Source organism: Leptinotarsa decemlineata, unplaced genomic scaffold (genome assembly GCF_025532065.1).
Source record: "Leptinotarsa decemlineata unplaced genomic scaffold, Ldec_3_MD MMD2_tig00026347_RagTag_RagTag, whole genome shotgun sequence".
NCBI classification, from domain to species: Eukaryota; Metazoa; Arthropoda; class Insecta; order Coleoptera; family Chrysomelidae; genus Leptinotarsa; species Leptinotarsa decemlineata.
In genome coordinates this window covers 986,901-1,013,574 of record NW_027412698.1, presented here as the reverse complement: position 1 = coordinate 1,013,574, position 26,674 = coordinate 986,901, and the positions used below count along the sequence as shown (strand labels likewise).

At 37.5% G+C, this 26,674-nt stretch overlaps 2 protein-coding genes across 2 annotated transcripts; one reads left to right on the top strand and one right to left on the bottom strand.

Annotated features, from left to right (window-relative positions):
- The first annotated feature begins 3,850 nt into the window (after positions 1-3,850).
- On the top strand, positions 3,851-12,639 carry LOC141486109 (uncharacterized). Its single transcript, XM_074183827.1, has 2 exons — positions 3,851-12,250; positions 12,323-12,639. The coding sequence occupies exons 1-2, from the start codon at positions 12,186-12,188 to the stop codon at positions 12,561-12,563; spliced, it is 306 nt and encodes a 101-aa protein (XP_074039928.1). The 5' UTR covers positions 3,851-12,185; the 3' UTR covers positions 12,564-12,639.
- Positions 12,640-21,142: 8,503 nt separating this feature from the next.
- LOC141486108 (uncharacterized) lies at positions 21,143-24,587 on the bottom strand. The gene is made up of 2 exons (XM_074183826.1): positions 23,815-24,587; positions 21,143-22,831 (listed from the first exon to the last, which is right to left on the bottom strand). Exons 1-2 carry the CDS (start codon positions 24,163-24,165, stop codon positions 22,220-22,222), a joined length of 963 nt encoding a protein of 320 aa, XP_074039927.1. The 5' UTR covers positions 24,166-24,587; the 3' UTR covers positions 21,143-22,219.
- Between the last annotated feature and the right edge of the window lie 2,087 nt (positions 24,588-26,674).

Here is a 26,674-nt window from a genome sequence, read left to right as displayed (position 1 = left end):
TTTAAATTTGATTTCTTCGTCGGCAAAAATAAATGAAAATATTTTCAATACGGGTAGTTCTAGGTTGTTTTCAATTGAAAAAGTTTTTCTAAGACCGAGCTCATTTTGGGATTTATAAATAATATAAAACATGTGTTCTATGGCAGACTCAGGATCAAAAGGAAGGGGTATGATGAAGTTTTTACGATTTTTGACTGATTTGTTAGAAAGTATGTTGATTCTGTTATTATAAAACTCTAAGTGCTCTTCGAAAAGGTCTTCGATGATTTCATAGTGTAATGGTTCTAGTTTGTTTTGCCAAAAGAAACTAATATTGTGTTTATGGTGTTTATCAAGGAGTTGGGAATTATCGAACTCTATTTTAGAATAACCGATTAGAGATTTTGATTTATATAGATTGACAAATGTATTGAATTCTTCTTGAATGGTTTCTACGAGTATTTCGTTTTCAGGGTCGTCGTTTCCTTCAGGGTTATCATTTTCTTTTGGGTTGTTTCCGTTAGGGTTATCATTCATTTCGAGGTCTGCTTTTACTTTGGTTTCGTTCTAGTTAGATGCGTGTATGGAAATTTTGTGTTGGAAATTTGCGCATTCTTTGAAGTAGTTGACTATGATTCGGTATAGTGCATCTGCATTTTTGTTGATTTTGCCAGATTTTTATTCTATCTGATAATCATACTCTTCGAGTTTTAGTCGCCAGCGTGTCAGCCTACCACCAGGGTCTTTTATTGAAAAAAGCCAGGTGAGGGGTGTTTGATCAGTGATTAATCGGAATTTTCGTCCGAAAAGAAATTGGCGATTCTGCACTACAAGGTGCGCTAGACGCGCCAATAGCATATGCGCTAGACGCATATGATATTGGAAGATATTTGCCAATGGTTCCTTGTGACAAAATGGAATCAATTGCAAACGCACTGGCATCAGTAGTGAGCAAACATGGTTCCTCGAAATTGGGATAAATGAGAATGGGGCTCGTTATTAGTGCATGTTTAAGTTGTTCGAATGCTTGTCTGCATTTAGCGTCAAAGTTAAAGGGGGTATCTTTTTGTACTAATTTGGTCAATGGTTTCCAAATTTTAGCGATGTTACAAATGAATCGTCGATAGTATCCAGCTGAACCTAAAAATGATTTTATTTCTTTTTGGGTCTTTGGTTCTGGGAAATTTTGGATACATTAAATTTTCTTTGGATTGGGTTTGACTCTATTTTGGGTAATGACATGTCCACGATAGGCGACTTCTTTTCTCAAGAAAAGGGATATTAATGGCTGAATAATACCTTGATTTAACATTTGGGATATTTGTGTTTTTATTTTCTCCTTGTGTATCTGTGGGTACCTGTAGAATTTCGCAAAGACGGGTCTAGCATCCTTGGTGTCAATAGTATGCTTTATTTCGTTGGTAAAAGTGAGATTATCTCCTTCTAAGTAGAATATATCTTCGAATTGGAGACATAAATCAGTTATTGATTGATGTTTCACTCCGTTTAAATGTTCGGTTCTTAATTTCGCTTTTATTTATTGGATACGGTCAATATGGGGTTTGTACTCGGAAAATGACTCATTAATGTTGAAAATTGTTTCATGTGTTGAAAGAGGTTTGAGTTTCATTTCAGAAAAATAAAATTGTTTTGGGATCGCGTTTGTATTTACGATAGAAATATAGAACATTCTGTTTTCATCAATTTTGACTATGGCGTTGGAAATTCGTTCTTTCTCTTTTTCTTCAGCTAACAGCATAGCTTCAGTGTTCTTAATATCGCAATGTGATTTGAATATTTTCTCCATTCGGGGTTCCATTTGAAATTGGTTTGGTTTATAATTAAGTATATGGTCATTTGAGTCCGAGACTTTCTGGTCAGTGATACCTTGTATAATGACATTTTCAGGGAATCTAAGGGGATATTTTTCGCATGTTTTGGGTTTGAAAATGGATGTTTGAAGGTGATTGACAATGTTTCGTGGTGCATTTCATCAGTTCGGACTTTCATTGTCTAATATGATATAAATTGATTTGAAATCCTTGAATGAATCTCTAAAAAAATTAAAAAGGTTAGCCGAAAAAACAATTTTATTAAGCAAAAAACTGAAATTTCAATGAAATAACATACAAGCAACAACCAAAAAAAATTGAACTATTACCACGAGCTGAAAAATTAAATAATTATTAACAAGAAATGAAAATATAAAATTAAAAGATTCCAAACCAAGTTACTTCACGACGTTTCGATTGTAAGTATCCACAATCGTCTTCGGGTGATTCCAGTTATCACTTGGTGTGTGGTTCGTATTCGGGAGTGAAAAAAAATCCTAGTACATTGACGAATCTTCAGGTTTGAATTTGATTGTATTGGTAATCTTGATCACCAGATGTATAGTAATCACAGTCATTATCGGTAGGGTAGTAATCGTTGTATGATAGTCTTGATTATCACCTGTATGATAATCTTGAGATTCATATGTCACGAAATGGGCTATTTGGTTCAGATTTAAATTGACAGGGTAATTCAGGTTTCTTTGAATTTCGGATGGTCTGAATTGGTTTTGAGATTGAGGTCGAGTTTGGTTTTGATTAGTCTGGAACCTGTTTGGCCGAGAATTTGGTTAAAAGTTTGGCCTTGGAAAATTTTGATTGGGTTGTGGGTTTATTTAACTTGAAACATTTTAATTGAGTCGAGGGTTTGATCTTGCGTGCTTTTGGTTGAAATATTGATAATTATTTTCGGGTCTTTGTTGTCTCATTCGACATTCTGTGGAAATGTGACCACAAGTGTGACAACTTCTTTGGGATGTTGGTTGGGGGTTTCGTATGATTGTTTGTTGAGGACGTGTTTGATTGGGTCTTTAATTTTTTTGATGTTTGAAATAGGATAGTTGCATTTCTCTCCTAATTCTAATGTGAGCTTCGATTAGATCTGCCGTATTGGAGGCACGAATTACTTGATCTATTCACGGTTCTAGTCGGGTTAAACGCGTATTTAATGCCATTGTTTCAATCAATGCGGATTGCACGTGTTTCCGTTCCGCAGAAAACACAAGAGTGCATTTTGGCATTATGAACTTGAAGGCGATTGAAAAATTTTAAAGTGTTTCATTCGGAAGTTGTTTGATACGCTGGAAATCATGAATTAATGATGTTAGATCTCTAGAGTCTTCAAAATATAAATTTAATAAATGTTTGATTTCGGGATAAGTTCCAGGATTCCTTGAACTTATCAAATGTGCTGCTTTACCTCTAAGTTTGTTTTTGGTCGCATTAGTCAGCTGTACACATGCGATATGCACAATCACAGGCATTTAGGAAAATTTTCAAAAATATCACCTTCGAATTCAGACACTATTGAAAATATTTCTGATAATTTGTATGGTTCGATTACATCTGGTTCTGGTTGGTTTTGAGCCATTTTTATTTAACTTATCAAATTTTTGGTGACAAAATTTGAATGATTGAACAGTACTTATTTACTATTTAGAAAATCAATCAGCATGATTGTAAATAGATTGCAAAATCAATCGAGACAATTCAATATCGACTTACAATAATACCATATTCCTTCCGCTGCTTCCTCGAGTGATGACTCCTCAGGGTTTGTTGGTTCTTTCTCTGTTGAAGGATGAGAATCCGCCGCTACTAGTTAGGGTTTCCTTGTTCTAGCAACGTTGTCAGATACTTCGACGACTGCGCCAATTGTTATATTTACTCTTTTGAATACGAATTTTTATAAAACACTTCGTTTTACTACAAATAATGAAAAATGTCCTTACAAAGATAAATACAAAACGACAATGAATTTGAAAGAGTCCCTACTGGACTCTTATTTGATTTCGCAAGCTTTATTTATAGTATGTAGACAGCGGTGTCAGCAGGAGACAATGGGAAATAACAAAAGTATCAAGTTCTGCTGTCTCAAAGTCTTGGAAGTCGTTATCTAAGTAATCTGATACCGGTGAGATTGTCTTACTCACGGTAAAATATACTTCATGTAACTTCATTTCTCCGGAGTTCCATCAAACGGTTTAAGTGTAATAGGAGGTAAATTCATCGCCATAGGGTTGGTCGCCTGAACGAACATCACTGGTTTTACAATATTGGCGTTGCTTTTGGTTGGTGGACTTTACTTCTCCAGGAGTTTGAGCTCACGGGCCTTTTCTACATTGAAATTGTCAGTGAATATACTGCGTTGCTCGTAATCTTCATCGTCTAAATCTTCTGAGCTGCCTTGAATCCCATCGAACTTTTCGAATGCTTTAAGTGCTGTACCGTTAAGCGGAGTTACTTTGAACAGTTTTTTGTTTCAAATCAAAATAGGGTAGAAGCACCAGTAAATGAACGGTTAAGGCATTGTTAATTTTCAAGTCGGTCGGTAGCCAAGCGGTTCGGCGTGGGAGCTTTGTTCACTCACACGAATTGACTGCCGTGTTGGTCGGTGGTTCAAGCCCTAGTCTGAATGATCGATCTTCACTTGCTATCGTCCAACCGATGTTAGGTATCACACGTTAAAAGGTAAGACCTCGTTAATCCTTAGCTCGCACAAGTTTCGACTTCTGATGGTTGTCGTCCGTAGGGGTGCGACAGCTGGTTAACGGAAAACAGGATTTTTTTTAATCATCATAATGAATATTCACGTCAACTAACTTTCTAGGTGATGCTTAAATAATCAATTTTCAAATTTTATAATTGAATTTCAGTTAATGCAATGTAATGCAACAAAATGAAAATTAAATGTAATTAATGCATGAATCCCTAGTAATAAACGCCCAATCTCAGTAAATAAACTCACATGATCTAGTGAATGAACAAAGTAAATAGATTTCTGAATAAATAAGAAAATGGCATAAAATCGATAAACCGGCATATATTGCAAAGAACAAATACAATATACAGAGTGGTCCAACGAAAAGTATGCACCTTGCTTTTCTCCTTTTTTTGTAATTCAACGCAAAAATGCTCGGCATGTCAATTTTGCTTTTGAGTGGGACATATTTTAGATTTATTTTCCCACCTGTGCCTTCAACCCCCTAGCGAGGGTGAGTAATAACCCTAAAATTTTAAATGGAAAGTGGGGTCAAGTGATATATCATTTGAAATGGCACAAAATTATCTTTCCAATGATACCTAATTTGTTGTATTTCACTCAAACATGTAGGTATTATGAAGAAAAACAACTAGAACCCAGTACTTTGAAATGTGTAATTGACTTAGTAGAATCCTACATCAGCAAGTGCTGAAAATGTGACCCATTTGCTTCCATACAATAATACAGATTTTGTTCAAATCTATTCCTAACATTCTGTAGCATATCAGGTGTTATACTTCTGCACTCTGCTGTAATTCGTTGGCGAAGATCTTCTATGGACTCGAGCTGCGTAGCAAAACAATAATTTTTCAAGTGTCCCCAAAGGAAAAAGTCTAAAGGCGATAAATCAGGTGACCTGGCAGGCCATTCGATGGGGCCTCTCCTTCCAATCCACCGTCCAGGAAACCGGTCATCTAAAAACTCTCTTACCGGAGCAACATGTGAGGAGGTGCTCCATCTTGCTGGAAATGAAGCCGATCATCATTATGATTTTGGTCATTTTCAATTATTTCTGTTATGAGAGGATCAATTGTATCTTCAAGCATGTTCAGGTAGACCTCACCAGTTAAATTCCCAGGAATAAAAAGTGGCCCTACGATATGACTACCTAATATGCCACACCAGACATTGATTTTTTGAGGGTATTGCGTATGGACCTCTCGGAATAAGTGTGGGTTACTGTCATCTCAGTAACGGCAATTATGCCTATTCAGAGCTCCATTCAAAAAAAATGTACTCTCATCGGAAAAGCACGTGTTGAATGACAGGTGCGGATCATCAATTGGTAGCTGCCTCAGTTATTCACAAAATTGCAGGCTTCTATCAGGATCATCTTCATTGAATTCCTGTACTAAGTTAATTTTGTACAGATGAAATTTATAGGCTTTTAATATCCGTATTATGGACGAACGGGAGACACCTGAGGCTGCAGCAAGCTGACGGGTACTTTGAGTATGATCCAATTCAACATGTCCCAAAACAGCGACTTCCACTGCTTCATTTCTAATCGGTTTCCGTGGCTGGTGTTTCACATTACAGACAGATCCGGTATCGACAAACTTTTGGAATAACTTGCCAACGTACGAATCATTCAAAATGTTTCCCGGGATGACTGTTGTTAAAGAGGCGAACAGTAAGTCTAGAACAACTATTATGTTGATAATAAAGTTTAACAATTTCAACTCGTTCAGGAATGGAATAAACCATTTTTACAGTAAAGTTGAAATAATTTCAAAAGCAACCGAACTGAATCAATGAACGTTTGCCTAAATTCTTTTTGTACACTTATCTGCTGTTGTTATTTGAACCAAAAAACGCACGAGAGAAATTGAGGAATGTAGTAGTGATGAAAATGTTTTTTCCGCATTTCATACAATGAATGATATCAAGAATGAATCATAACCTCTGTTGATTCAGACGGCAAGGAGCGATGCCATAACAATTCGGCAATCCTGTATAATTCCGTCCTCGGTAATTTTCTGTGTCTTGGTGAGATCTTCACATTTGTGACCTGAAAGCGGAAATCAACGGCAGTAAGTGGTTCAAATAAAAACCCGTTCTAGGTTAGACAACAACTACATCAACCTCTTTTTCTTTTTTTGCAGCAGAATGATTGGCCATAGCCTTCTGCTGTGATTCTCCCAAAGCAATTTGATTCACAGTACTCCACAGGTTACCTTTTAGGTCGTCCTGCTCGACCACCAACACTCCTCAGGTTACCTTTTAGGTCGTCCTGCCTGACCACCAACACTCCACAGGTTACCTTTTAGGTCGTCCTGCCCGACCACCACCAACATATTGAAATTCAACCTAAAATACTTTTTTTTTCAAAACGAATATTATTCGGAAACCTAACCTACCACTCCACTGGTTACTTTTAAAGTCGTCCAGCCCTACCATCACTTTTCAACTTTCTAAAAGATCCGTTAAATCGTCTCTATCTTTCGCATTACTTTCGGTGTCACTACTATCAGTATCTTCGGTACAACTTCGGTAGGGTCTTAGGGAGTCAGCTGCTACCAACGTTCCAAAATGTTTATATCCCCTCATACCCTTTATACTTCGTATTTTGTACCTATCATTGTCAAAGACCTTGTCTATTTTGTAAGGGCCAGAAAACCGTTTGTTCAACTTTTTATTGATACCCTTCTCGTTACATGAATTACCCCCTTTCCACAAAACTAAATCGCCCTTTTTATATTTTCTGGTTCTTTTTCGATCATATCGGACTTTCACTTTTTTTCGCAACACACTCAAGATGCTTACTGGCTTTTTCCCTCTTGGTGGTAAAGTCAGTGGAACATGAAGGTTTTTTAGGTTATTGAGAAGATTTCCCTTATACCCGAATAAGAGTTCAAAGGGACTGTGTTGTGTGCTACAATCAATGGTATTGTTGATTCCCCAAATAATTTCAGGAATTTTGTCATCCCAGTACCTATCTTCATCACTACACACGGTTTTCATTGCATCTAACAAAGTTCTGTGAAATCTTTCAACCTGGCCGTTGGCCCTAGGTTGCCGTTCGAATGTGTTTAATTTGCTTGCTGTCTACGAACTCTCTAAAATATCTTCTAGTGAACGCCATACCATTGTCAGAAATTATACGTTTTGGATAACCAAGAAATTCTCCAAAAATTTGTCACAAATTTCTGATACACTCCGTTGAATCTAAAGTCCGAGATGGCCTTGCCACCACATATTTCGTAATGAATCTACTATAGTTAAAATGTATGTAAAACTACTCCGGCTCTTAGGAAATGGTCCGATATGATCGATGTGAACAGTGTGCATGGGCATATTAGGTTTCGAAATTGGATGTAGTTCACCTTCAGCTTTGCCATAGTTACCCTTGCCAAACCCACAATCTAAACAAGAATGTACATATTTGTTGATGAAACGCGACATTTTTGCAAACCAAAACTGATCTTTAATTAGTTTGAGACAACGCTGAAGACCTGGGTGACCTATTTCGTCATGATATTTTCGAAGTAATTGAAATCTTTCAAATTTTGGTATGACTAGTCTTTCTCCATAAAATGTTTTTTTATACAATCGATTATTTTGATATGAGAATTCCTCAGTCAGATTTTTGTCAGAGTTATTCTTAATTAGTTCCACGATAATTTTTAAACTATCTCCTGTAATTGAATGGCGAAAAACCAATCTTCAACAGTGATCTGTAAAATATTTACCGGGTCTCTACTGAGAGCATCGATATGCTTCATGTTAGCTCCTGGCTTGTGTTCAATTTCGAAATCGAAATCCTGTACCGACAACCACCATCTAGCAATTCGAGGCACTAGATCTCGCTTTGAAAGTGCATAACGGACAGCAGAACAGTCGGTCACAATTTCAAAATGTCACCCAATCAAATATGAGTTTTCAGCTCGTAGCTATGGTATACTTGTTCGGCGGGGGAAGCAACACGACTGAAATAGGCAACAGGTCTCAAGCGCTCGTCTCTTTGAACTTGTAGAAATATCCCGCCCAAACCCTTCGAACTAGCATCTGTATGTATTTCTAGGGTCATAAGGTACTAGAATCGGTTTTGATGTCAAAAGGTTCTCGAGTTCTGAGACAGCTGAAATTTGGGGTTGGCCCCATTCAAATGGAGCGTTCTTTCTAGTTAATTTTGTGAGCGGTAGAGCCCTTATGACGAAATTTTGAATTAATTTACGAAAATACCCTGCCAAACCTAGAAACTGCCTAACTTTATGAGCATTTGAAGGTATTTTGAAATTTTTAACCGCCTCAACCTTAACTGACCCAGGCAAAATACCGTCTGGACCGATTTCATGGCCAAGAAAATGTACTTGATTTTTCAAAAATGAACATTTTCTCAGATTCAATCTGAATCCAGCTTCGCACAGAATTTTGAGAACCATTTTAAGTAAATCTAAACCTTCATCAATGGTACTTGACGGAATCAGTAAATCATCCATGTAAACTAAAACTTGATGATGACGTAAATTGCGTAAAGTATTATTTAACCTCTTCAGGGACGAATTAATTGATTGAAAGAAAAATCATGGCAGAATTTTTTTACGCTTTTAATATTGATGAATCATTGAAAAATGTAGAAAAAAATTCATAACGTTTTTTTACTCCTGAAATTTGAAAAACTCAAGCGTACACATATGTGGCCAGTGAGCAAATGTGTCACTCATGAAAAGACTGCATGCATTCGGGACAAACACTTTCTTCACATTTTTGACATGCATATCTTGTTCTGCGTTTGCAGTTTTTCTCGTGACAACGTGGCGGATTTTTATATTCCCTCTTTTCAGGGTAATGGCCTTCTCCATCATGGCGAACTTCCACTGCCACCTTGGTCCAAGCTTTCTTTTTCACACATCTCGGAGTGTCAGTTGAGGGTCTCCCTCTTTTTTTATTATTTTGATGGATCTGAAAAATTGTAGAAGCGATGGACGCTTTGAACTTAGAGATATCTTTAGATTCTTCGCTTGTCGGTAAAGTAACCATGCGTTTATTATGGCTACATTCAAAAATTGAAATGCAATACGCATGTAGAATTTTTTTGTTTTTTAGAGCATGTGGGTAATGGGCAATCATTCTATCTGCCAAGTCCACTCCTCCCATAAATCGATTATACTGAATAACAGCCTGTGGTCTTGAAACATCCTCATATAATTTAGTTTTCCTATTCCATCTTCGAACTATATCTTGGGGATCCTTGCCAACAAATGATGAAATCATATGAACAAGATTATTGTCCACCCAGCGCAGTACTGTAATGTTATTCGAGGATGTTGTTACAGAACAGGAACCTCTACCCTTCTTCTGAAGCACTTTTCCATCAGCCAATTTTTTGCATGCTTCTTTGATTCTATTGATTCGAACAGTTCCTACCACATGGATACCTGAATTCATCAACTTAGTAACTGTAGGAACTGAAGTAAAAAGATTATCCAAAAATATTTTATGATTCAAACCATCAAGCCTTCACACAATCGGACAACTGTATCTCCAGTCACACCCAATTCTGTTGTGGTCTGATTTTTTGAAGACTGGTACATCTCAAATTTAGATACATAACCATCTGCTGAAGCTCTTACCCAAACTTTGAAACCCCATTTTTTCGGTTTGGATTTTATATATTGCTTGGCTCTACTTCTTCCTTTGAATGGAATGATCATCTCATCAATTGCCATGTATTCCGTAGGTGTAGCAGCAGCAGCAAATGACTTTTCCAAAATATCCAGATAGGGTCGTACCTTAATGAAGCAATCTTTATTATGTTCTGGTATCTCATCATTATTTAGAAAATGTAGGTATCGCTTTATTTCCTCATATCTTTTCAAATACATTGCATTAGTAATAAGGTCAAAACCTAAGCCTGGAGTTGAAGACCAGTACATGCGATATGCCGGATACTTTATGTACGTCATGATACTTATGGCAAAAAAATGCTTCATTTCACTCACACTGACATTGAATGAATGTTTTCTTGATTGGACCGCATAACATATCGTTTCTTTAGTTGTGAGATCAAATATTTCTTCTGGAAATAGTTTTGAGAAAAATGCATATGTTGTATCTCCCGTAACATTGATGAGGTGCTGACCTTGAAATATTGGTGCCTTCCCTTCATGGGCATTGTCTTTCCCAGAATACCATACGAGAGGTTCTTGGATAGCATCAGTTGCAGAAACGGAACTGACTATGTATCTATTAGCTATTTCACTGAGTGGCAAATCATATTCACTATCTTCACTTGACTCTGAAACATCATCTTCGATTTCAGTAGGACGGTGAGGCACACCAAATGATACATCAAAATCATCATCAGAATAATCATTCTCCATCAATTCAATTTCGTTCAAATCGGAATTATTTGGATTTTGAATAGAGTCCAAAATACGAACAGACCCTTTAATCGTTCCATAAAATGTTTTTACAGGTATTTCGTCACTCATTATGATCTCCTGCCTGGAATAAAAACAGATTATATACAATACCTGATATTTTTTCAAACCTATATATTCAGCACACATTTGCACAATGTACACATATGCGGCCATATACTCCATCGAGCATACGGTTGAAGATACCAACACAATTGCATGTTTCTAGTGATGAATAATTAGCTAACAAGTTCTCGAAACACTTACCTATCTTTATTTCTCCAAAACTCAATTATGTTGCTGACGAAATGAAGAGGTAAATTGGTGAATATAACCTCAAAACATGCAGGAACCCTCCTAGCCGGCAACAGGTAGTATGAAGCGAATCTGACTCACATTGCATATGCGTAATAAGGAAGAAAGGCAAACAGCCACAACTGTTGCCTCCGGGCACATTTGAACCAATAATATTATGATGTAAATCGACTTTGAACCAAATGTGCTTATATCCCTCAAGAGGTTAAGGCCCTTTGAAATACAGACGGTGCATTGGTTAGGCCAAATGGCATTTTCAGATACTCATAGTGACCATCAGGGGTGACAAAAGCTGTTTTCGGAATGGAGTTTGCTGCTACAGCTATTTGGTGAAACCCTTGGTTACTATCTAAGCTAGAAAAATAAAACTTGCCTAATAAATTCAATTGCTCCTCTATGTTTGGCATCGGGGAAACATCTCTAATTGTAACTTTGTTCAAAGCCCTATAATCTACACATAACCGTGGATTGTTATTTTTCTTTTTTACCAATACTATGAGACTAGCAAAATCTGAATGTGACTCCCTGATTATCCCTGCTTCGAGCAACTCCTCAATTTTCCCTCTAACTACTTCTCTTTCTTTCAAGGACAATCTATAAGGGCGATAACATACAGGTTTAGACTCATCAATCAGTTTAATTTCAAGTTCACAACCCTCAACTGATCCTAACTGTGCCGAACTGTCAGCAAAACAATGCTGCCACTCATTCAGAATACCCAATAACTTATTTTATGACTCAGAATCCAATTTATCGTCAACATCTACCTGATCTATTTTAAATTGTCTAGAAACCACATTTTTTCTTCAGTAGACTTAAGGCTCGCGCAAACCGGAGCGGCCGCGAACGCGGTGGCGGACGCGGTGGCGATGCGGTCGCAAAGCGAACAAAACCACCGCACACCAATGCGTTCAAAGTGTAAGAAACGATATGGATTTTGAAGAGGAAACGTTGCTTCTCGCCATGTTAATTGACGAAGATGGTGAACCTCAAAAGTAAGTATAAACTAATCTTGTTTCTTAATAAATAGGTATAGTTATAAAATTGACCTGTATATTTTTTTGTAGAAAGAAACGAAGAATTTGGATTCACGATATTAACTTAACTCGTGAAATTCAAGGAGAATTTCACACATTATATCACGAACTAAGAGAGGACGAACAGCGCTTTTTAATATATTTCAGGATGACTGTAGAATGTTTCGATGAAATATTAGATCTCATAAAAGAGGACATAACAAAACAGTTTACTCATTACAGAGAACCTATAGGACCAGCTGAACGACTAGCTGTAACACTTAGTAACTAACGAAATAATTATTTTCAAAACATAATTTTCATTTGTTGAACAAGTAAATAACGAAATAAGTATCTACCTAATTAAGTATTGCACATGTTTTAAATGTTGGACGGGAATTTCGTTAGTGAAGTTCCAAATCTTTCATACCAATCTACAGAAGATTCACTGTCGTGAAAATTGGATTCTGATGATCCCGGTCTGTCCAGAGAAGAAGAATTTTCAGAAATATGCACCACAGGATTGGAGTAAGCCTCAGGTTGTGGAAAAACGTACGAGTTTGTACACCTGCGTCGCTCTTCCTCATCCAGATGCTCCAATTCTTGCTCCATTAGTAGTTGTGATATTTTAAATTTAATGATAGCCTGTCTTCTTTTTGAAATTTTTTTACAGTCTTAACATATCCTTTGAATATATCATCAATGTCATCACATGCAGTTTCTGCAGTTTTCCTATCAAAATAAGAAATAACTTGCTCTACAGATGTTGAAGATGATTGGTGTTTTGCTGGCTGATTTTGCCGTTGGCTTAACTGAGTTGCTGGTGCTTTGCTGAATTCATGTTTTTTGTTCTTGCTGGTGGCTGATTTGTACCAATTGGCTGACGGTTAGTATTTGTTTGCTACATGTCAGAAAGTGATTGGGTACTTTCACTAGGTGTCTGTGATTCAACCGAAGGGTCATTTTTATCTGCTGTTTCCTGACATTGGACTTGATTGTGGCCTTCTTCAGTAAGTTCAGATGATGGTGGTTGTCGTACTGACATTACGGTTGAATGTGTTTTGGCAAAAGCCAAGGAAGGTCGCAAAAATTCCATTTGTTGAGCCCAAGGCCAAATTTTATAACGATCCAAGATCTTCGTTTCTTGTCCAGTGGTGGTTTGTCCAGTGGTGTACTTTGTACAGGTCTGTGTATCGTGGCCACAAATGCAGGCGGCAGCTGTTTCCTATTTTTCCTTATAGTACCAACATAAGACAACTTCTTTTCTTTCAAGTAGAACACTATTTCAACATCAGTGAACCAGTTGTCAGCTGTAACATTTCGTCCAGTGTTATATATAGGTGTTAACTCATTAAGTCTCACGGCCTTTTTTATTTTAAATCAAATTTCTGAACTGTGGATGAGTTTGAAAACTTTATTATAAACAAAATGATATAAGACAGTAATGTTATAATGTTAACAGAAAGTGAGCTATATATATATGTACTTGAATGAGTACACTGGGAACTATGGCAACATAAACGATAAATTATTCAGAATGATAAATTTGGAAGCAATCACGCTCAATACATAAGGTAACTCCACATTTTGCGCAAAACCATCTAGCTCTCATGTGGCACTGCTTACATCTCAGTTGTTTATCCAATTTATTTGGAAAATGGTCACCTTCTTGGAGTATTATGCCATCGGGTACTGATCCTGAAGGCCTAGTTCTTGAGAACTCTTCTTTTAGAAACATAACCAGGTAGTGCCGTGCTATATCTCTTTGAAAAGCCAACAGATCCATTTTTTCTTGTGAAGCTAGTTGATGAAGCCTGCAAGCGTTAACAACTGACACATTGATCATGTGTGTGAACAGTACCCACCACCATTTCTTTCCTCGAATGTTGATTCGATAGTTATTTACGGCTTGGTCCTGCAGATCAACACCACCCATACCATGGTTGTAATTTTGAAAGACTCTGGGCTGTGGAACTTGAACTTTTGATTTTGCTGCTGTCGACCACCGTCTGACTTGTCCGAGCGGCTCCACAGAATCATGATTTGTGGCCATGGTTACTACATTATTATCTTTTCAACGTACGAAAAGTAATAGAGAGTCGCTATCGTAGACGTATTCAAATTCGCCTCGGTCCCTTTTTTGAAATAATTTTACTGCTGAAAGCGGACATTTCTTTGTTCGGTTTTCTCTGACTGTGCCTGTGGCTCTTTGGCCGCTGTCTTTCAAGGTTTTCAATAAAGCGTGGCTGGTAAAATAGTTGTCGAAGTAAACAATATGACCAGATGGAACTGCCACAATTTCCAACAAATCCAAAACCACTTTGGAACCTAAAGAGAGGTTTTCATCGCTTGTCTGATTTTTTGATATTTTTGCTCCACAATAAGTGTCAAATGCGTAACAATAGCCCGTGGATCCGCACAACATCCAATCTTTGTACCCAAACCGGACCGGCTTTCCTCTTATAAACTGCTTTGCTGAATGATGGCCAAAATATTTGACCATGGCTTCGTCAATGGAAAGTTCTTGATGAAATACCCGATATTGTTGAAACTTTTGATTCAATGACTTCATGAGTGGTCGAATTTTTGCCATTTTATCATTGTTGTCCAACTCATCGTTATTTGCCAAGTGGATATATTTTTTAATTTCCTGGAATCTGTTCTGTGACATAGCGTTTGACACAAAAACTACACCAAGATCTTCGTCCAAGCTCCAATAAAGTTTTTCACGTGGTAGCCTATGATATCCACTAAGCAATAAAATGCCAAAAAATATATTTAGATCCGCAGAAAAATAATCACAGAAAAACTGTGATTATTTTTACGAGTAGAATACAGGTTTGTTTGATCTCTAATATGTTGAAAAATGTCATCGTCAAAAATTTTTTCGAATATTTGTACAGGACTGAAATTTTCAAAATCATTCTTCATTATTTCGAGTCGATCTGCATATCCATTTGTTTCTGGCATATCAATTTCAGTAGGTCGTTATTCCCATTTCGGTTCCGGAACTTTCTTGGCTGGCTTTTTAGTTTTGTTAGATTGGCTTCTAGAGCGATTCGTCAAAACTGCCAAAGGAACATTGTCTTCGGAATCATATTCTAAATCTGAACCATCTGAATGATTGCTTCCACTATCATTGTCATGAAAATGTAATTCTACTTCTCCGGCTACATCTCTGGGAACTGTATTTTCTCTTTCTTGTATGTAGTCATCGTCATCATCTTCTTCGTCCGTTTGAGAATCTACATTGAGAGGCAAGACCACAATATCAACAGAATTCTGCGTTTCAGATGTTTCCAAATCATCCAAAGCCATATCCAAATGTTTGTAGTTTTTTCTACCATAAAAACTCTTCGTTGATAAGGGTTGAAGTTCATCAGTATCCATTATGCCTATAAAAAAAATTGGTCTGAAAATCCCAGTGTACTCAATCAAGTACAGTAGAAATCAAATGGTTTTGGTGTTATGAATTAATGGGTTAAAAGCATTTTCAAAACGTCAGTTAGTTTTATATTGACCTTCAGGTTGTTTACCAGCATACATTTCCAAATTATAACTGTAGAAATGATGAGCGTCAACGAAGGCTTATAATATAATAATAATATTTATTCAATCCTTACAGATTACAGCATGATATAGGATACGTCACAAATAAAAAACCGTGTGACAATAGACAAATTTACAATTAACAATATTAAAATATCACAATTCAATAGATTTGTTCACATATACATAACATTTATATTCATACATATGAGCAAACACATTTTCATTTTGCATCAAGAAATTCTTTGATACTGTAGTAACATTTGTCTTGCAAATGTACTTTCAATTTTGATTTGAAGATGTTTTTATTCCGTTGCTCTCTTAGGTTTGCGGGAAGATGATTGAAAAACTTTATACCTCTATATGAGGAGCTTTTTTCATAGGATGATAAGCTGTGTGCAGGAATTCTGATGAGGTCTCCGTTTCTAGTTGGGTAACCATGGCAATGAGAAACTGTTTGATACATCTCAACTTGTTGCATAAATAACATTATACATTTGAAAACATAAATACATGGAACTGTTAAAATTTTATATTTTTGAAAATATGGTCGACACGATTCTTCTGGTTTCAGATTGAAAATGAGTCGAATAATTCTTTTTTGGAAAACAAATATTCTGTTTGAGTTACTGGAGCATCCCCAGATGTTGATGTTATACGATATGTTACAGTAGATTAGAGCATAATATACATTGATGAGTTGATTGGTATTGAACACATTTTTCAATTGCAATATAGCATAGTAACCTGTGTTCACTTTTTCTGCTTATGGCATCAATATTATTTTCCCAACTCATTCTACTATCTATATAAGTTCCAAGAAATTTCGTAACTTCAGAAAGATGAATAGTGCTATTTTTGACAAGCACTTGAATATCAGTCACAGATCTCCACCTAGAATGGAAATGCATACAGACTGTTTTCTCTGCATTCAATATCAAAAAATTTCTATGACACCAATTCATGAATTCTCCTGCTAAATTATTTAGCATCAACAAATGATTTAGCTTCTTCAGCAGAACCTTTTACACACGCAATCTTTGTGAGTATATTATGAGCACGAGTTTAAGAAGGTTTTCAGCGTTTAGCTCATTTGGTTAGTTTATCCTTCCTAAAAAAATAATTGTCAATATCATCTTTGTCTTCACTCTAAGATTGTCCTGATTGTTCATTCTCAGATTTTTCTTTCCTTGTCTCAATTTCATCTTCGTTTTCACTATCACTTTCTAAGTCGATGTCATTTACATGATTATCATCATCGACCTCCAACATGTCGTAGTATTTCGGCATCTTGCGGGTCATCTGGATTAAAACGTCTGCTGCTTGAAGCCATTATACTCTTGTAACCTGAAATCAATTTTGTAATGTAACAGTATAAGGCGCGTGCATCTCACAGATCGTGACTGTCTTATTGAGTCGACTTGAACGAAAAATGAAAATACACATATTACTTACCAATAGTGACACAAATTGTTGACAAACTATATCAAAAGTAATTTTTTTTTTACTTTTCAATTCGAACATAGACGGGCGCGGCGATCTGAGAGATCGTTTTCAACTATAACGTATAACCTGCTGCATGTAACGCTGCCAGCCATACACTATTATATTGTGCCACTCGGACTAGGAGAATACCTAGCGTTGCAGATCTGGCTCATTTTGCAATACCTAAATAAACACAAAATAGTCAGTAGTGTGCCTGTCAGATCAGGCGCGCCCGACGGAAGGTTAAGACCCGATGTAGACAATCGATTTTCTAAGTTTCGGAGCCGTTGGGGGCCGGATAAATTTAATGCACACTACTCCGGCGTCGTTGCGCAGCTGGATCAATTCAATGCACACTAGTTTTTTTAAATACTGTCAGTGTGAGTATGATCGGCGTTCGATAGGTTACGATGGACGACCATCGGAGGAAAATCGTTTTTGTTTACCTTGTGTACAAAAAGTACCTTTGCAAACGAGACACGTTATTGGGTACATCCCTACACGGATTTGAGACTTTCCAGGGGTAGATTCCGTACTTTCTTCGCAGATTTACGAGAAAATCCTGATAAGTTTTGTAATTATTTCAGAATGAGGGTTAAATCATTTGACGAGCTTGCAGCAAAAATTTCAGACAAAATCAAATCTCAAGACACCTGTATGAGACTTTCCATTCCACCACTGGAAATGCTAGCTGTAACTTTGAGCTAAGTGAAGAAGAAAATTATTTTTGTGTTTAACTGCATTTATTTTTCACGTGATAAACATTATTCTTTAATAAAAAATACAAACTCTCAACTATAAGTATTATTTTTACGAGAATAAATCCAAACTATCATCTTGATCTTGGCTAGTAGAAGTTGACTCGGTTGGAGACATATTAACAACAGTGACTGGTGAAGATGAGGAAGCAACTGTTCGAAGTTCGGTCAATTGAGGGAAAGGTAAAGGTGTTGGAGGTGAAACTGTAAATAGTGCATGTGGACGGGGGGGGATTAGTAAGATTGAGAAGATTGCAAGTTTGTGTGAGAGTGAAGAGAAGCTTGAGGGAGGTAAGGGTTAGGGTGTGAAATTGGATACGTGTGAGATGGAAAGTTCGGGTGATGTAAGGTTTGTGTGTTCCTCATACGTTTAACTAGTTTCAGAACTTCACATCAAAACTCAATTTTTTGGTGTTCGTCAAATTTGCTGATTGAGGGAAGGACACTTTCGAAAAACGATCTGTCCGGATCAGGTTGTGAAGCTGGAGGAGGCGTAGGCGTAGGCCTCGTCATTAAGTCTATCAATGCGGAGTCCACGTTTCGTTTACGTTTCATTGAACTCCGTTGGTCGTATTTTGGACGTTCTGATCCCTCTGATTCGACTGTTTGTTCAGATTGATTTTCAGGTTGAGCAACATCTTCATCTTCGTGGGTTCCTGCTAAGCTGGACTGAGTTTCAGTTGTGGCCCCACTAGATCCAAGGAAGGATAACTGCCTTGTCAGCAGCCTGTCCAGACTTGGTTTTTTTCTTTTAACTTTTGAAATAGCTATCTCTTATCTTCCTCCACTTTTTAATCAACTTGTTGCTTGAATAAAAAAGAATATATGTATAATGGATATGAAAATAAGCAATTTTTTCAACATGTTGAAAAATTTATACAACGGGTATATATTTTTCCAATATTCTTAACAAATCATTTCTGAATCGTGAGTATATTTTTCTATTTGTTGCAGATACTTGGGTAGTGGATGCGATCAGATTGATCTGCATTTGACATACAGAATAGGACATACAACAATCGGAAGGATTTTGAGAAAAGTTTGCATGGCGATTTGGGAATGTTTACCAGAATCCTTTCCCGAGTTAACGGAAGAACGGTGAAAAACGGTTGCTGAAGGTTTTCAACAATACTGCCAGTTTCCAAATTGCTTGGGAGCTATTGACGGAAAGCATATCAGACTTGGAAAACCAAAAATGAGCGGGTCTCTTTTTTATAATTATAAGAATTTTTCTCCATTGATTTATTGGCAATTGCAGATTCGAATTACAACTTCATTTACATCGATGTTGGAGATTTTGGAAAGGAATCTGACAGCACTATATTTCAACGGTCTTCTTTGTACAGAAAGCTTTGTACAGAAAGGGTTTTTAAAAACTTTTTATTTGAACAGAGTAACAACTAATAACTATGAAATATGAGTACTGGCTATTACAAATCAATTGCAACTATTTATATATAAATTATTGCCGACTTTGTAGATATCAGCAAAATAATTGATGTCGTCTTCGGGTCATCGAACAATATCCTGCTGATGTAAGGGGTTATCGAACTGTAACTTCTCCATCCCCTGGAGAAGTCTTGTAAGGGACGAACAAGACTGAAGAAGATGCTTCGTGTTCGGGAACCGGTGGATCATCATTGGATGGTTCTTTCTTCGTTTGCCTTTTCAATCTGTAAATTACGTATAGAATGAAGATGGTGATTGAAATGTAATTGGGAGTTATCCAGAAATGGCTATTATCAGATTGTCTGGTTTCTTCTGGGATGAGTTGTAACCTCTCTTCTTCTAGGGTCAGATGTTGTGGTTTATCCAGGGGAATCTTATGTAATTTCAATGGTTTGAATTTCAGCGAGGAATTGATGTGAGCTGTCTCGATATTTGGTAAAGTGAGGGGTTCGTCTAATATGACACTTTTGGAGTTTATGAAGGCTTCGTTGTTGGTTTTGAATTCACAACCTGGTGGAAGTTTTATCAGATGCACTCCTTCCAGAACCATAACTTTCGTACTGGAACAATGTGTAGATATCTTCGTGGATGGGTTGAAGATCGTAGTAGTGGATGAAGTCGTGAGTACTAGTCTTGATCTTTGCTTGTCCCATCTTGAGGGGAAGTAGTCCTGGATTTGTCTTGTTCTGGATTTCGATCTCCTATCCTCTCGTCAGATGAAGACTGTAAAGGGACGAAGAAATTAGTTATCTTATTAGGCAAATGTCTTATATTTTTCTTATGGACGTTTGCATTTTCTTGTGTACACCTTGGTGCAGGGTTTGTAGGTAATAGGAGTTTCTCTTTTCTTGTTTCTCTTCTCTATGATATTTGTTTTCTGTTTCTGTAAATCTTCGTTGATTTTCCTATATATTTCCTTCGTTTTTTCCCTGTGTTGTTGGACGTAGTTGTTAATCAAGGCTCGTCTTATGTCGATATCGAATGGGTCTTGACTATTGAGATGTCCAGAATATCCATAGGTTTCTGTCTTGTTGCTGAATGGATAGGATGGATACGATGGCATAGAGCATCTGTTCTTTGATGTCTCTTTTCTTATTAGTATCTCTCAATATTCTCAAGTGCTCGATCAATGTGGAATGGAATCTTTCGACTATCCCGTTTGACTGAGGGTTTTCTGGAGTGGTATAGTGAATGTTGACTTTATGTGTGTCAACAAATTCTTGGATCAGTCCATTTTTGAATTCCGTTCCATTATCAGTGACGATCATATGTGGTATTCCATGATGGTTGATGAATACTAAGAGAGCATTGAGAGTGTTGATAGCATTACATCCTTCTATTGGATACGCCTGGCCATATTTTGAAAATGCATCCACAATCGTCAGGAATTTTTGCCCACTAGCCTGAAAGGTATCCACCTGTAGGTGTCAGCATGAACTTTGGCTTCTCTGGTCTTCGATCATACTTGTTGATTTGACAAGTTTCGCATAAGTTGATAGCTTCTTCGATATCCTTTTTTAAATTGGGCCAATAATACAATCTTTTGATCCGAGTTTCCGTTTCGGTGATTCCTCTATGGTTTGTTTTTCCTTCATGCTGCTGCTTGATTGTTTCTCTTTGTCTAGCTGAGCAATTGACATATTCCAAAAGGCGGTTGCATTTTATGAGATCGAAAGAGGAATTCTTGAATGTCTCTCTCAAGATTCTGCACATGTTGGGGTAGAGTTCTTCATCTTCGAACATCAAAGCGTATTTCTTTCCCGGGCTGATATATTCTTTGAAAAAGTTGAAAACATTTTCGTCCATATTGTCGTTTCCCAACTGAGCATGGTATCTTCTTTTATTCGGGAATATTTCTTCTATCACCGTTCTTGCTGGGTTATAGCTTACTCGTTTGAAGATGACTTGGTTATTGAAGACATTGGGAGGTTTCTCTGAAGGTGCGTTTAAACCAAACGAACAAAGAGGTAGAGCTAGAACAAGAGCATTCTTTCTTGATCTACGAAAGGTACTTTCATTGTTTACATCAAAATATCAACGAGCAAGAATGAGAACCAAGAACTAGAATTCTGTACAATGTTTAGATCGAACGAATGCTCATACCTCATTTGTGTCAATTCTGTGGGTGCTGGTGCTTCACTATGTCTGACTCAAGACAGCAATATTATAATTGCAAATGCTGCATCTATTATACTGTCTCAAACACTCAAGAAGAAAAGAAGGAAGAGACGTTGGTGGGTGACAAATTGAATGCAACGAAGGATAGTGGATAATGTAGGTGAAACATTGACTGATATGCAAGAACAAGAAGAAAGTGGTCACTTCCAAAATTTTTGTAGAATGGCGTCAGAGGATTTTAACCATTTATTATCTCTGGTCAGCGACAAAATTCGGAAATCAAATACGAATTCAAGAGACTCGATTCCTGCGTATGGCAGGCTAGCAGTGACTTTAAGATTTTTGGCAACTGGAGATTCCTATGAAAGCCTGATGTATTTTACTAAAATGCCCAAATCCACAATATGTAATGTTATATCTGAAGTATGTGCTGCGATAAATGAAGCTTTTCATGACTACGCTAAGGTAAGTAAGTAAATAAAGTTATACACATTAATTTTAAGACTTGTATTGAAAAAATAAACAATTTTGTAACTTAAGTACTCAGTAATATTTTCTGAAAACACAAAAAGATATTAGAAAAGAAACGTTACTTAAAATTGTCAAGGTAATACACTAAAGACGCTGTAGTTTGTTCACTTAGGGGATCATCCGAGATGTGTAATTGTTGGCCTGTGTTTATAGTACTTTGTGAACTGTTGTCCAATACTGTTATTTCGTTGGCTTGTGATTGGTCTGTTATTACAGAATGCAGTTGTGTGTTTTGTGAACTGTCCGAATATGAAGACATGGGTGTTGATGCTGAACTTGACCTAAACTCAAATGTCCCCAAATCAGCTTCGAACAGTATGTTATTTATATAATGTTCAACATATGCTTTTGTCTGATTTGAATATTCATGATGTTTTGAAGCTACATGATTTCCAAAAGCTTGACTCTTGTCCCTTATCTTTGATTCATATGTATCTTTTAAAATACGATAGGCTTCGACTACTCGAGGGTCCTCAGGCTTGGACTTTTTTGGTGGTATAGTCGTGTGACCAGATCCCATGGAAGTTGATGGTTGCGATTGTGTTTTCGTGTTGCCTGCTCCTACTGAAGCTGCAAGTTGCGGATGTGTTGTCGAGTCTGATTGTGTACCTCCATTAGGGCCCAGCGCCGTAGCTCCTTGTTCATTTCGCTCATTCTCCTGTTCATGAACCTAAGACACAGTTTAGTTTATGTATACCCTAGAATCTAAAAAATAGTTTAGTTTTTATGTATACCCTAAAGTAGTTTTTATTAATTTCAGACCTTCAACAGAAGATGCATGGCTATCAATTGCTCAGGAATTTAGTGAGAAGTGGAATGCCCCCAACTGTGTCGGTGCTATAGATGAGAAGCACTGCATCATACAAGCACCTATTAAGAGCGAAAGCAACTGTTTTAATTATAAATCTACATTTAGTGTGGTATTAATGGCCATTGTAGACGCTAACTATAATTTTATATTCGCCAATGTTGGTTGTCAGGGAAGAATATCAGATGGCGGAGTTTTCAGAAACACCACTTTCTATCGGAAACTACAAAACAGTGAACTGAATTTGCCTAATGATCAAAGCCTTCCAGAAAGACAACAGAATGTGCCATTTGTATTTGTAGCAGATGACGCATTCCCATTGCAAAGACACATCATGAAGCCATATCCTGGTACTCATGCCAGGGGATCTGAAAAACGAATTTACAATTATCGTTTATCAAGAGCAAGAAGAACAGTAGAAAATGCGTTTGGCATACTTTCAGCAGTTTTTCGTGTATTGCGAAAACCCTTGCTACTACAACCAGATAAAGCTTCTCTCGTCATTATGACCTGCGTGTACCTACATAACTATTTAATGAAAAGGAAAGCTTCAAGAAAGCTATACAATTTACTGAGCATTAAGGACATAATGATGGCGTCATTACTCCCGGCCAATGGAGAAATATGGAGGCTTTATCATCATTTCTCCCATTATCCAACACTGGACGAAGACATACTTTACTATGTGAAAATATTCGATATGAATTTTCAGACTATTTTAATTTCACTAATATTTTGCCATGGCAAAACAATATTGCATAAATAATTTCTACTAACACATTTTCCGAAATGGTTTTATATGTACCTATTAAATAATGAATAAACATAAATGAGAACCTACTTACTATGATTTTATTTTGATTCATGTCGAAATCAAGTGTTTTCCTTGGTTTATATTTATCCATCAAAAAGTGCATGTTTTTATATGCAAACCATTTGGAATTATAAACGCTGTCGGCACCGCTACCTGATTTCGTAGTCATTGTTTTTTGCCTTTCTCGGCGGTAAGATGCAAGAAGCGAGTCCACCTTTTTCTTTGCTTCTTCAACATTACATTCTAGTAGATTTGCAATTTCCTGCCAAGAATCTTGTTTGCGATTTGTATTTTTATAGTGTTCAAAAGTCGGATCCCACAGACATCTGGAATTTTGGTAGGCTTCTATCATTAATAGACATTTTTCTTGAGACCAGTCCATAATCAAATCGATAAGTATGTATTCAAACCACTAGAACACAAGAACGTTTTGAAGAGACCGCTCCGGGGAGCGAGCAAGTCCGAACACCCAAGAACGCTCTAAGCAACTGGTCGCACGCTCTAGTAAAGTTTACATCAAACGAGCGAGTATTCTTAGAATATTCCATAGAACAACGAAAGAATGCTCTCGGTCTATTTACACTAAACAAATTTAAGAGAGTGGAGATAGAATGAACATTCGCTCGTCTGATGTAAATCCGCCTTGATATTGGTATTTCTAATATTGGACTTTCTCTGGCTGTATGGTTGGTGATGCCAATAGTATCGTCTGGGGTAACTTCCGGGTTCAGGTTCACGCATTCTTTGTCTCCTTCGGTTGGGGGTTCATTCTGAATTTTTTGTTCTTGCGGTATGGGGTCCTTATCTTCATGAACATGGTGATGAAAGCAATCTTTAAACAGATCGTTGATGATGTCATCTGCAGACTCAGGAACTTCTGATGGAGGATGGTTGAATAGAGATGCCTTGTCGTCGTCGTAGTTTGCTTCATGGAGCTCCTTTGTATGTATCTCTATTCTGGAGAGCGCATCGGCGTTGGTATTGCTTGTGCCTTTTTTGTAGACCACTTCGTAGTCATACTCTTCTAGCTTCAGGCGCCATCGGACCAGTTTTTAGTTTGGATCCTTCAAGGAGAAGAACCACTGGAGGGGACGGTGATCTGACAGAATTTTGAATTTTCTGCCGAAAAGATACGGTCGGAAATATTTGGTGGCCCAAACTATTGCAAGCATTTCCTTTTCGATGGTAGAGTACTTCATTTCAGTTTCGTTCAGGGTCCTGGATGCATAAGCTATTGGCTTGTCTTTTCCTATGGGTCCTTGGGACAGAACGGCTCCTATGGCGAAATTTCTGGCATCTGTGGTCAGATTAAAGGGCTTTGTGAAGTCCGGATACTGTAGTAGTGGTTCATTGGTAAGCAGATTTTTACAAGTTTGAACACATTTTAGGAATTCTGGCGTATGCTCTATGTGGGCATCTTTCTTGAGACAGGAGGTTAACGGTTTGGTAGTCTTGGCGAAGTCCTTGATGAACTTCCTGTAGTACCCTAGGAGTCCTAGGAATCCTCTGATCTCTTCGACAGTTCGAGGTACAGGATAGTCCATGATTGCTTTGACTTTTGCTGGGTTTGGTTTCATCCCATTTGGAGTGACGATGTGTCCTGGAAAGCTGACTTCTTTTTTCAGGAATTCGCACTTGTCTACTTGTATTTTGAAACCAGTTTCTCGTAGACGTTGGAAAACTTTTGTGAGGTTGACCATATGCTCCTGCAGAGATGTAGAGAAGATGATTATGTCATCCATATAAACCAAGCAGATAGTCCCTTGTAGACCCTTTGAAAGGTCGCTGGAGCATTTTTCAGTCCAAACGGCATACGCAGGTACTCGTAGTGTCCGTTTTCGACGTTGAATGTGGTCTTAGGGATGTCCTCCTCTGCCATCTCTATTTGGTGGAATCCGCTTGCCAAATCAAGGGTAGTGAAATATTGACACCTTCCCAGTTTGTCGATGATGTCAGAAATGTTCGGAATAGGGTAGCGGTCGTCTATTGTCTTCTCGTTGACTTTGCGGAAATCCACAACGATACGCCATTCTGCTTTTCCAGAGGCGTCCAGTTTTTTTGGAACGATCCAAATTGGTGAGGACCAGGGAGATTGGCTAGGTCTGATGATTCATTGGTCCAATAACGAAGTTATTTGCTTCTTGACTTCTTCCTTGTGTACATACGGATATCGGTATGATTTTGTGTAGACTGGGATTTCGTCTCTGGTTTTTATATGGTGTTTGACCTGATTGGTGAATGTGAGTGAGGGATCTGGATGGTGAAAAATATCAGCATATCTTCCGCATAATTTTCTGATATGCATCTCCTCTTCTGGATTCAGGTGGTCTGTTCTGATTAGATCATCCATGTTGTTGATTGGGTCTCTGCTTTTTGATGGGATTATGTCAGCAGAATAGATATGATACTCTTGAAGATTTATTGGGCTGCTGCGTACTGGTTCGGCTAGAACAATTTGGAGTTTATCTGGACTGAAGTTGACAATTTCCGTCCAGGCTAGATGATCACGGGCATCAGTGAGAGCTTAACGGATGTAAGCGCTTTGCAGTTCCTGTCTTGGTATCATGATAGTTCCATTCTTCTCCTTCACCGGTAGTCGTACTTGGGTCACGCTGTCTGGCTCCAATTGAATAGAGTAGAACTGGGTCTTATTGGTTTCGTAGTACTGGAGAGAGGAGTATTCGGTTGAAAGGGAGGATTCAGGAAAATTCAGTTCAGCTTTGAGAAATTTCAGGTTGTCGAGTCCAATGAGGCCATCAAAAGTGTTGTGGAATTTGAAGAGGTAGAATTTCAGAATGCCGTTTGAGTTAAACTCAGGAAATATGGGAATTTCTGCACTGTGATCTTGAGAATAGTTTTGGAAAATGGAAGTGACGACAAAGAGATCTTTT

Bases quoted from the DNA above. Each gene is read 5' to 3' on its own strand.
- LOC141486109 (XM_074183827.1), top strand. From the start codon at position 12,186: ATGGATTTTGAAGAGGAAACGTTGCTTCTCGCCATGTTAATTGACGAA. The intron at 12,251-12,322 runs GTAAGTATAAAC...ATTTTTTTGTAG, and splicing joins GAAGATGGTGAACCTCAAAA to AAAGAAACGAAGAATTTGGA.
- LOC141486108 (XM_074183826.1), bottom strand. From the start codon at position 24,165: ATGGACTGGTCTCAAGAAAAATGTCTATTAATGATAGAAGCCTACCAA. The intron at 22,832-23,814 runs GTAAGTAGGTTC...ACTGTGTCTTAG, and splicing joins TGAATCAAAATAAAATCATA to GTTCATGAACAGGAGAATGA.